This window comes from Mangifera indica, unplaced genomic scaffold, assembly GCF_011075055.1.
Source record: "Mangifera indica cultivar Alphonso unplaced genomic scaffold, CATAS_Mindica_2.1 Un_0097, whole genome shotgun sequence".
Classification (NCBI taxonomy): Eukaryota; Viridiplantae; Streptophyta; class Magnoliopsida; order Sapindales; family Anacardiaceae; genus Mangifera; species Mangifera indica.
Genome location: NW_025401189.1, coordinates 1,977 through 13,550, shown reverse-complemented (window position 1 = coordinate 13,550; position 11,574 = coordinate 1,977). Strand labels below are relative to the sequence as shown.

Here is an 11,574-nt window from a genome sequence, read left to right as displayed (position 1 = left end):
AGGAGGACATCTGTAGCAGCATTCTCATACTTTACTTAATAAGATATCACCATAATACTATAGAATTTCTCATATATATAAAATTTATAGAAATATAAGAAGATTCAATATAATACAAAATAGATCTTAACTGAAAATTTAAAAAAAAAAAAAAAAGCCTGTTTTGGAAAAAAAAAAATTAATAAGCTAAAAGTAATTAATATAATTAAAGAAATATGTTAAAATAATATAAATAAAAAATCAATCAAACTCAAATAAATTCATATACGGAAAGAACCCAATTTTTCATATATGGAAACAATCAAAATGCGTATTATTATTATTCACTTGGTGCCAACCTATCTTACAGGTCATCCCCTTGGCAAACTTGTACCAAAAAGTTTGAGTAAGTGTAGAGGATAAAACATATATAGTTATAACTTGTACAATATGCTTTTCATCTTTTTCTTTTCTTCTATTATTATTATTATCATTGAATTCCTTTTCTATTTTTCAATATTTTATTATCCTTCCACACATGTCCAAAGCAACAATCGGATGGATGAGAAGCTCATCCACTAGTCTGTAAGCTGAGCATTTCGCTACAAAATTTTCATCACATGCCACCAAAAACAGGAGATAAACTCAAACCGATCCATCCATAAAATCCTTTAACCCAAACCCTATTTTTCCTCTTCTACGCCCTCGATCTCTTCTTCTAATTAATTTCCTATAGAATCAACGTTTCTTCCTGATTTTGATTCCTTATTCTCAAATCTCCCAATCCTTTTGACAAATATTTCTTCTTACAATTCCTACATCTTCTTCAACTTCTACTCTATCCTCACTACATAATTGATCGATTATTGCATTTTTTACAAGTTTAAAAGGGTGGATCGAAGGCATGGAAAGCGCCCACTTCCATCGGAAGCATCAGAAGATAAAGAGAAACATCAAGAGCTTCCTTCTTATGAATCTTCTTGGTCAGAGACTGATATGTCAGCCATGGTTTCTGCTCTAACTCAAGTCATTGGCACCACCGATGACCAGTCAAACATGGTGCAATCCAACCCTTCAACAGTTTCTTCAGATTTGCCCCAACCAGCTCAAGATCAAGGTATTTTATACAACTCTCACACTTTCCCATATAATTACACTCTTACTTTTCACTGGCATTCAGAAATATATACATGTGCTAACACTGTTGCTAGTAACCGGATTTAGAATTTTATTGGAGGAACATACGGAAATAGATAATTATTGGACAATACATAGGCCTAAAATGTCAAAGTTTATTAGATGAGTTATGTAGTCAAAGTTTTCTCGTGGTTTATCCCATCCAAGGTCCCTTTTTCTTTTTAAATATATATATATATATTTTTTGTTTGGATTAAAAGAATTATGATGATGGTTTTAAATGTTTAGGTTGAGATACAAGGGAAGACAAAAGAGTCAAATGTCAAGGCATTGCCAAATTCAATGTATTTGTAATTAAGCTTGCGTAAAGAATCATCTCTCTCTAAAGTGTAATTGTTCGTACCATTTCTAGGCACGATATCTATATCTATCCTTGTGATTTTGTCCAATTTTTGGCAAGATAACACCTACTTTTATTCATATTTTTTATTTTTTTTTCGTGTTTTTTTATTGGTTTGGTACCAAATTATCAATCTTTTTCTGGAACATTTCTTCTGCTATGCTTTAATAGCATTTCAATCATTCCATTTGTTCCCGTTTTTGGCATTCAAACCTTATCTTCTTATTTCCAATCCAATCACATTTTCTTGCTTTAAAAAAGATGATGGCCAAGTTTCTTAGAGGATTTAAACTTCATCTTACTTTTCCCTTCTAGAACTCCCAAAATTCAACTAATATCATTAATTTTGCTAAACATTACTTAGAATTTATGTATTACACTATCCTCCCTAGTTAAATTGGTACTTTATATCTTCTTATGTATACATAGATATTCTTATTTAATTTATTTCTCTAAATTTTACCACCGTAATACCAAATCATTTGGATGCACTTCCAATAATGTTGTGGTGTTGATTTTATTTGTATGACAATATTTATCATATATAGCTTTTAAAATAATACTGAGTTTATCATGCTACAATTGTTTTGGACCTAGAATTGAGTAATATTGAGTGGGGTCTCATTTGAAAATCTCCATTTTTTTTTTAATCGCATGCTGAAAAAGAAGAAAGGAAAATAGAATGCATCTGAACTGACCAAAAGGACAGTTTAAACATTTAATTCCATAAATTATAAGTTGCTTTGGGGCGTAACTTACTTTTTAAATTAATTTTGTTTTAGCAAAATGGCCCCATAAATAAAGGAAAGTGTTGCCGAAAGCTGTTTTGGAACTTAAAATTAATTACTTCTGATAGCATGTTATTTCATATTAGTGAATATAGGGCCACTGGTGTCCCACTATAAGCTTCCTCACTCGTTCGTGCATGGCAAGCGATTAAGAGTGCTAACTTTTGCATGAAATAACAATTTTTTCTATATCCTCCTACTCATGCATAAACCCTTTCTTAATCCATTATCATATCATTCATTATCCATCGCTACAATGTTTTTTTAATTGTATCTTAATTTTTTTTAAATTATATTTGGATCACAATTAAACTACACTTTTAATATCTTTATTGCTTCATGTTATGTGCTATTTATCTTCATCTTGTATATTTGTATGATTTTTGTGAAGGAACAACAAGGAAGAGACATTACAGAGGGGTTAGACAAAGACCTTGGGGCAAATGGGCGGCTGAAATTCGAGATCCTAAAAAGGCAGCTCGAGTGTGGCTCGGCACATTCGAGACTGCTGAGGATGCAGCCATGGCATATGATAGAGCAGCCCTCAAATTTAAAGGAACCAAGGCTAAACTTAATTTCCCTGAAAGAGTTCAAGGAATGCCTGAGTTTTTCTATTTAATGGGTGGAGATTCTTCTTCAAACACTAGGTCTTTTAATGACCAAAATGTAAGGCCACCAATGATTAATAATCCTCCTCCTCCTCCAATTCACCAAGAAGTTTATCCCGACTTGCTTCGATATGCTCAAATTCTTTCAAGCGATGATGCTAGTTTTAATTATTACACTTCAAGTCTCTTTAATCAGGAAGGTTTTTCACCTCATTCTTCTTCAACGTTATCTTCTTCCACCAGCTCATCACATCGCCAGCAGCAACAGGAGCTTATGAGATTTTCATCAAATTTTGAAGATATTCATGATGATCATAGGAAGGAATTTGATGACTCAAATGGGTAGTACCATGTTCTCTGTGCGTCTATTTAATAAAATCTTCATCATATATACATTTTTTTTAAACCCATGTGGGTAGTTTTTAAAATGAATGCATATGTGACATATGACACGGAACCTCTTTATAATGACTCAACTAGATTTCAGTCTAGATGAGCAGCCTTTGACGTCAATTTCGATTATTCCTTTCAAGTTAGAAGAAAGAGTTGCAGCAGAATCGACCACAACAGCATGAGCAAGCCATTTCCAAGTATTTTTTAAACAATTTTGGAAAGCTAGTTGAGCTAGTTCTGGTTTTTTGATGCATATATGCCTAGGCGAAATATATATTTGTAGTAATTGGCCTAAGGAGCATCTTCTAACGAGACGTGTAAACTCTAAATGAGTTAGAGAATTGAGTTTCTCTCTTTGTATCTTCTTCTGCAAAATCTATTCTACTTGTCATCTTATGATTTAAGTATGGTATATGTTTTGCGAACCTATCTTTAAACAAGTGAAGCAGTGAAGTAAAACATATTAATATATACTTCTACTTTGTCATTCAATTACATTTGTACAAGACTTTTATGCTGTCCATTTAATTTCTTAAAAATGAAAAATAAAATATTCATGTTATAATATAATCATATCAATAATGTTACCTACTGCTAATGAAGGTCATAGATTCAGTTAAGAGGAAGAAACTTATAACATGGTAGCTGCTAATTGTTATTTTGGGCTATTGATCTTTTAATAAGCCAATTTCCAATAGAATGATGAAGTATAAATTGTATTACTAGAATGTTTACAAGACATTACCAATCTAACAATTACCCATGGAGTTGTCGAAAATTAAAATCATAATACATTGATCTAATGGGATGGTGGATCTTCAATGAAATTTCAACTTAAATTAATTGTTAGTGGAGACAAGCATGCATAACTATAAGCTTTTATTGGATTAAAGCAGAGTTAAAAGACTTTATTTTTATCCTTCAATTTCAAATAATTCTTAAGTGAGACAACATGTGTTATATAATTTTGTTAGATTGACATGCTAATTGACACTATCTTTGTTTTCGCTTTCTTAGGAGAGATAATTAATCCGGAATATGCTACACTCAATTGTAACTTGAACTTTTTCTATTACCTTTCATGTACTATATCCAAATTATAAGTCCTCGATCAATCGTCCTAAATCCATATATTTTTTTATTAGACAATTATATAGAGGCTTCTTTCTTTAATTTTTTTATGTATCTAATTTCAAAAGGTGGTAACCTAACTTTGGTTGAAAGCGTTAGAAAAATGGCACAAAGTCATCGTTTTAACTTAACTTTGAGCCAAAATAAGAGATCTTCTCAACCAGTCTTCTCTTAGCTCTCAACGTCAAAAGCACAGTAGGCTGCCAATTTTAAGTGTCTAAAGGTCACATGGGTGCACATGTACACACTACATTTCATTTATAATTTATTGTAAGATGTTTGTCTTTCTGCAAAATTGTCAAATTTTTATTTTTACTTTTTGTCTCCCGCCATTCCTGAAGGCGATATCACGGCTTCAGAAATTTTTTTTTTTTTTATAAGGCCAAAACAAACTTATTTATGTGTTCAATTAAGGCCAAATAACTCTTGCCCACCGAAGGGTTGATATAGAGTCTTATTCTTATCCTTTTAAGTTTAAAAATTTTATTTTCTCACCAATTTAATCAGAGATGAGGGTTAGTTTTAAAAACTAAATGTATTTATCTCATTTTGTCCAAATATTATAACAAGGGTGTAATTAATTATTATTTTATTTCGGAGGTTTAAAATACTACAATAACACCTATACCAGATTGAGCAGCGAACAATATTGGGATGTAAATGCATTTTTTTAAACTCAAAAGGAGCAAATTGATAATTTTCTCATCATATTTAAAAAATTATTATATTCACATGATGCATTTTAAAAATATATTTATAACCCTAATAGTTTGTTAAATGATATATACACTCCTAATTTGTTGTATCATGTCTAATTTTTTGAGGGTATAACAATCATTTTTTAAACTACCAAGAGATATTTTGAACATTAAAAATTTCAAAAAAAAATTATTTTTTTGAATTTCCAAAACCAAAAAAAAAAACTTTATTAAACCCCTAACATTTTAAAAAATAATATTCATTACCCAAATATACGATTATATATCATTGACACTCATGTATATACTTGTAAAATTATTTTACAACTTTAGTTTAAATTAATATAACTAAGGGGTACAAAATTATTTAATAAAATTTTAGGAGTAAAGTTTTATTTAATTTGAGGACATTTTTATTTTTTCAACAATTTTATAAAAAATTTAACAGAATTTTTAACAAATTTAATATTTGGGTGGAAAAAGATTTTTCCTTTGAAATTTAAATGATAGGAACTATGATTTCATCAAACCTTGGGTGAGAAATTGTCATCTACCCTTCAATTTAATGGAAAAAAAAAATCCTCTCTTGCATCTGATGTACTTTGAACCCATGTAATTAGTAATAAATTAAAATATCAAAATATCTTATTACTGATTTGAATTCCTATTTACATATTCCAAATTATACTAATGTAAAATATTATCTTTTTTTTTTTGTTTTTATCTATACATCTCCTTCAGCCCCTTATATTTATCCTATCTTTCCTTTCTTTTTCTTTTTTCATATTATTTTCTCATTATACCGTAATTACACAGTGGAACAATTTATTTCCCATTTGAATATATGGTAAATGTTAAACCAACATTGCAAAAAATGGTAAGTTTTGGCTGTTTAATGAAATAGTGCGTGCAAAGCTTACGTGGTGCGGTGTCGTTTCATTCAGCAGAGGAAGAATTTCTGTAGTTTAAACAAAAAGAAGTGTGGGTGTTTCGATAAGGGAACTGTCTTAATGGTTGGACAGAAAACTTTTGAGTTCTTAAAGAAATAAACAATCCGACGACAGAGGAGTTTGGAAAAGTCGTTTTCAGGTGAGTCTGTCAACGGTAGAGATATAGAATGACAATTGTCAACAGTTGTCAGGTTATAGCTCTTTCTATATAAACAAAGGATTCAAATGAAACTTGTGTAACTTTGCAATCTAATAAAACTTGGAAGTATTATTGAGTCAGTGCGGTTTGCATGTGAGTTTTGCTTAGTGCGTTTGTTATTTGTCAACAAAGGCGTTTGGTTTAGCACTCATTCTCTCGACTCGAATTTCTTATTAATTGTATTCAGGACTACAGCATTTACATGTCATAATCATTGTCTTATGTGACATAATCATCCATGAGACTTAGGTCTCATATATGGTCAAATGAAATATCAAATGTGGCCTCACCTCAACCAAGTTATAAAAGAAAATTTTGATGTGGCATCAATGATCCCTTTTCAATCAAATCTATCCCTATTCATAAATCACATTTCACCAAGTAAACTTTTCTCAGGTTGAGAAAAATCTTGGATGCCATAATGGAGAAAAATCAACTTCTCACTAATAAGTGAAGAATAAGAAAGACATGGAGAATAAAGAGTGTCTAAATGTCTTCATATCTCCCATAGTGGTAACTTTTAAAATGCTCTAAAACAAATCACACTTTCTCATTATGTCATAGATTATTTCTAACAAACCTTAGGTTATGATGGCATCAAATTTACCAAATGAAGGATCCTAAGAACACTTTTCGGGGCACAAAGCTATTGTGTAATAATGATACACATTTTTAGAAATATGTCGAAATTTGTATTCTAAGTTATGTATCTTCTTATGATAACATGTAGCATTGCTCTTATTGTATACTAATATTTCTATTGAATTGCCTCTTAATAAAAGAAACTGGAAGCTACTCATGGCATGTAAATTAGAGAGTAATTTTAAATAAACTCAATCAAAATCAAGAGTTTTTTTATCTTTTTTGCATTCATGATACTGGCAAAGTTTAATGATAAATTAAAATCAGTATAATACACTTTGATTAAAGTTGATGAAATAATTAAGTGAGATGAGAAATGATGGTGCCGTAATAGAACAAATCTCATGAGAAAAATAAAACAAATAGATCGATTAAGTTCTTGAAAACTTTTGTTCTTAGTGGGTCTTATTTTATTTTGTGGTAGATTTGTGGGATCGCGAAACCTTTTTCAAGTAATACGCATGCACAAGCTATTGAAAACCTTTTCCCACTTGCTTAAAAGTAAATCAACAAGTAGGAAGAAATCTCCAAAATCCTTAAAAAAACAAAAGATTTGTTTAGTTATTTACATATTTTAGATTTTTTTTGAAAAATCTAAAAAATTGTTTTGCAGTTAAAAAAACTTCAGAAAACTATTATTTTCTCATTTTACACTAACTTTTATACAAGCTACACATAAAAACATATGAAAATATGTTAATATAGATAGTTCAAAATGTTTACAAAGGCAGTTTTAGATACAATCATCAAATGAGAAAAATCATAGCTTCATAAGTTTTTAATGGGTTATCCTTAGTGTTAATATCATATTAATTAATTAAAAACATTAATATCATTTAGTGGAAATATAATTTAGTAGAAGTTTTTAAAACATAAATTGTGTAAGTAATAAAACAGATACAATCGAAGTTTTAGAAATTGTTAATTGGGTCCATATCAAATTATAAATCTAGACTTAGCTAAAAAATAATTAATTATTTCTTACAAACTATTGAAATAACTCTAAATGGGTAACAATTTTTTTAATTTATTTAATTTTATTTTAATTTAAAAGAATTCCATCACCTTAAAATAAGAAAGTTTATACATAAATATTATCTATATACAATCTAATATTTATATGATTTTCATTCATCAATTAACAGATACTTTTTAGTTTTAAAAATATATTATAAATATCTTTTAAATAATAAAAATATATATATTTATTGCTACTTTTAAAATCTATGTTTTTTTTTTCAATTTTAAAGTAGCTGCATTTGGGTACTTATAGCAATATTTTATTATATATGATAAATATTGATGATATAATATAATATAAGTAAAAAAATATATACATTTTAAAATATATCATATTAATTCGATATAATAAATGTATTATATAATATAATATGTATTTTTTAATATAATACATATTACTAATGTAAATTAATACATTAAAAAAAAAAGATAATATGATAAATATACATATAAAAAATTTTAAAAAATTTAAAAAATTTATGATTTTTTTAAAAATGATAATATATTAATTAAAAAAATTCTATTATTTTATTTTAAAAAAATTATTTTACAATAAAATATATAATATATAATATTATAATGTAAAAAAAACCTATTAGGGTGGGTTGTTTTATAGGGGCAGATAGGCTTGGTACCCTAGTTAAAATAGTATCTGTTCCCGTTCAAGAAACACTACCAATGAAGTCCAATTTCAAAATTTAGATTTTAGACTTAACAACAATATTATAATTAATAATATTTATATATAATATATATATATATATTTATATAATATATATCTGTTTCATCGAAAATTTAGTGTATGAACAAATGATTTTGTCTTTTGATTTTTTTTTATTTTTTTAAAGCTTACAAGTAACGTAAGCCGCGTGAAGACTGACATGGAGCACGAAGTTCAACGAAGAGAAGCATGCATGAACGTGAAACAGTGAAAGAGAGTGGTTGCTTGATTTTGGGGATTTTTTTTATAAATGATTTATGACCTTAATTTTGGACCCTTTTGGTTTCTCCTAATTTTATGTCAAATTTTGCGGCTATAAGGCTGGCCTTACTCTCAAGTACAATTATGATTTACCCCACTTCAATTCAATTTTTGCTTGTTTGCAGGGAATGATGTGACGCTCCAGTCAGATAGACTTGACTTTACAATCCCAACCCAATAGATTTTAAATAGAGTAAATTAAATTACTTGTCTTTTTTATCAAAATAATTTTTTTAAATTAATGGTATAAAAATATAATTATTTACTAATTTAAAAAATAACTTTTTTATTTATTAGAATCAAAAGAAGGTAAGATAAGAGAGAACAATAAACCTAATATAATATAAAATACATTTAATAATACAATGAAATATTAAACAGTATTATTAAAAATCTGCTTATTTATAATAAATATTTAAAAAGAAATATGAAAACATCCTCCAACTTTTTAATAATATAATAATATAATAACCAGTTTATCTCATATTCAATTATTAATCATATAACTCACCACATTAACTAGTCTTGATCTCACAAGATTTGGTATCAATTACCATCCACACTACACTATACATTTTCATAATTTATTTGCTTTTAATCATCAATATTTCTTTTATTATAGTTGAGATCATGCGCTCTATAGTCTCACACATAATTATTAATTAATATAAAAAAATATATATATGTAATATTACTTAGAAAACCCACTTAAAATATATAAATCCCTTACTGAAATTCTAAAAGAAAAAAAAATCCCAACAGTGTTAAATTGTTAGATATACACACTAAATCTTTAGCTAGGACATCCAAATATGATTTATTTTTATCAAAATAATTCTGATACAGTATTAGATTTATACCATATACTATATTAATTTAATTTAATTTAAATAAAATAATATATATTTTTCATATCTCGATTATATTAATATGAGGATGTTAAAAGGGTTAATGCTTCTACTAAAAATTTTAATTAATTTATTTTAGGTTTTTTTAAATTAAATCTGACACGTTTATTTTTTTGATATACACAGTTAATTATTTGTTTAAATTTAGATGGATGTTAGAAGTTGAAAGTAGGACAGGAATGATGAGGATTGATTGTTGCGCATGGTTGGGAGTGAAAGTTGGCCACGGCCACGGCCACTTGTGTAATGATTGAGACAAGTACACACCGCCCTTCCACCGCCCTCTACACTTGCTTTATGCCATCAAACACAAACACGCTACAAATTTTAACATATTCCCCCTCTTGTCATTGTCTCGATTGTATGAAAATGTTAAAACTCTTGTACATTCATATGTATTTCTATTTCACCATCACTATGTCATTAGGGATTTTTCTTTTTTTTTTATATTAATTTATCATAATTGCAAATACCATGAATATAACCTGATCAAGCTCAACGAAATCAATACTGAAATTGTAAAAATATTCAAGTTATTCAAAATGGAGAAGCAAGTTGATTTAAATACCCAGCTCCAGTAAGAACAATATTGACACATATACCAATGATAAGAGTGTGTTTATCATTTCAAAACAAAATAATGTAAGGGCAAAAAGAGGTCTATCAGATGTCAAGTACATGATACGTATACACATAATTAGAAAACAAAAATGTGATCATAATTAATTGTTCATAGTTTGCATATCACAATCATTAATATACCCAATTAAATGTTGGTTACAGGATATCATTTCACTCTAGTATATTGAATCTAACGGCAAGTATGCATAATTCATACTAAATTTACATATGAACAACCTAGTTAGCTCTCTCTTTAGTCTAAATGCTCTGATGCTTATATGTGTTTTATTATTAAGATTTAATGATGTATAAACATAGTTCTTATTACGAGATATATGGATTATATGTATATATGTAATTACAATCGAAAGGTTAAAGATAAAGATTAACAAATTATAAGTGTCAAATTATAGAAAGATAAAGTTTCAATAAAAATAAATTATATTTATACATAAAATTTTAAAATAAAAAACTATGAGTTTGGGTGGCTGGCTATACCATTCTCGTGGGTGGGAAAAGGACTATTTCCCACCCAATTTTTAGGTTCTTCTCAAATCTACATTCACAGGAGAAAAAACCTCTATTCTCATCCATGACCAAACTGTCGTCCAAATTTTCAATTTGAGACAGGGATAAAATCATCATTTTAATTATAAACCTTAAAACTTTAAAATTTCACCATTTCCCTCCTCTAACTTTTAAAAACTAACATCTCAACTCATTCTTAAAGTTTGAAAAGTTTAGATTTCATCCTTAGGGTTTGCTTCCTTCTCCGACCACCATCGACGATCGACGCATTCCATCGATCTCTCATCTCTAACTACAAAGGATGATAAAGTGTCGCTCAGATTAGCATCGTCTAGATATAGAAGAATAGACTAAGGACAACATCATTGCGTCTAGACGACACGACGAGCGATAAAGGATGACGAAGCATCATCCTTCATCATCTGGGTGGAGCGACGAAAAGAGACCTCTTCGTCACACAGTGTTGCGACAAGGAGATGAAGATTACTTCATTGCACCACCGCCATCGCACCAAGAGAAATAGGAGGCATGAGACAACGTCGGAAGATAAAGTTGAAAAATGTGGATAAAACTACTATTTTTGAAAGTTA

At 28.6% G+C, this 11,574-nt stretch overlaps 1 protein-coding gene across 1 annotated transcript; it reads left to right on the top strand.

The window, feature by feature from the left end:
- Positions 1 to 453: 453 nt before the first annotated feature.
- LOC123207734 (ethylene-responsive transcription factor ERF113-like) lies at positions 454 to 3,709 on the top strand. The gene is made up of 2 exons (XM_044625182.1): positions 454 to 1,096; positions 2,696 to 3,709. The coding sequence occupies exons 1-2, from the start codon at positions 976 to 978 to the stop codon at positions 3,256 to 3,258; spliced, it is 684 nt and encodes a 227-aa protein (XP_044481117.1). The 5' UTR covers positions 454 to 975; the 3' UTR covers positions 3,259 to 3,709.
- Positions 3,710 to 11,574: the final 7,865 nt, after the last annotated feature.

What these genes read in the sequence shown, in the direction of transcription:
- LOC123207734 (XM_044625182.1), top strand. Translation starts at nt 976, where the DNA reads ATGTCAGCCATGGTTTCTGCTCTAACTCAAGTCATTGGCACCACCGAT. An exon ending in CCAACCAGCTCAAGATCAAG is followed by an intron (nt 1,097 to 2,695) that starts GTATTTTATACA and finishes ATTTTTGTGAAG; the next exon opens with GAACAACAAGGAAGAGACAT.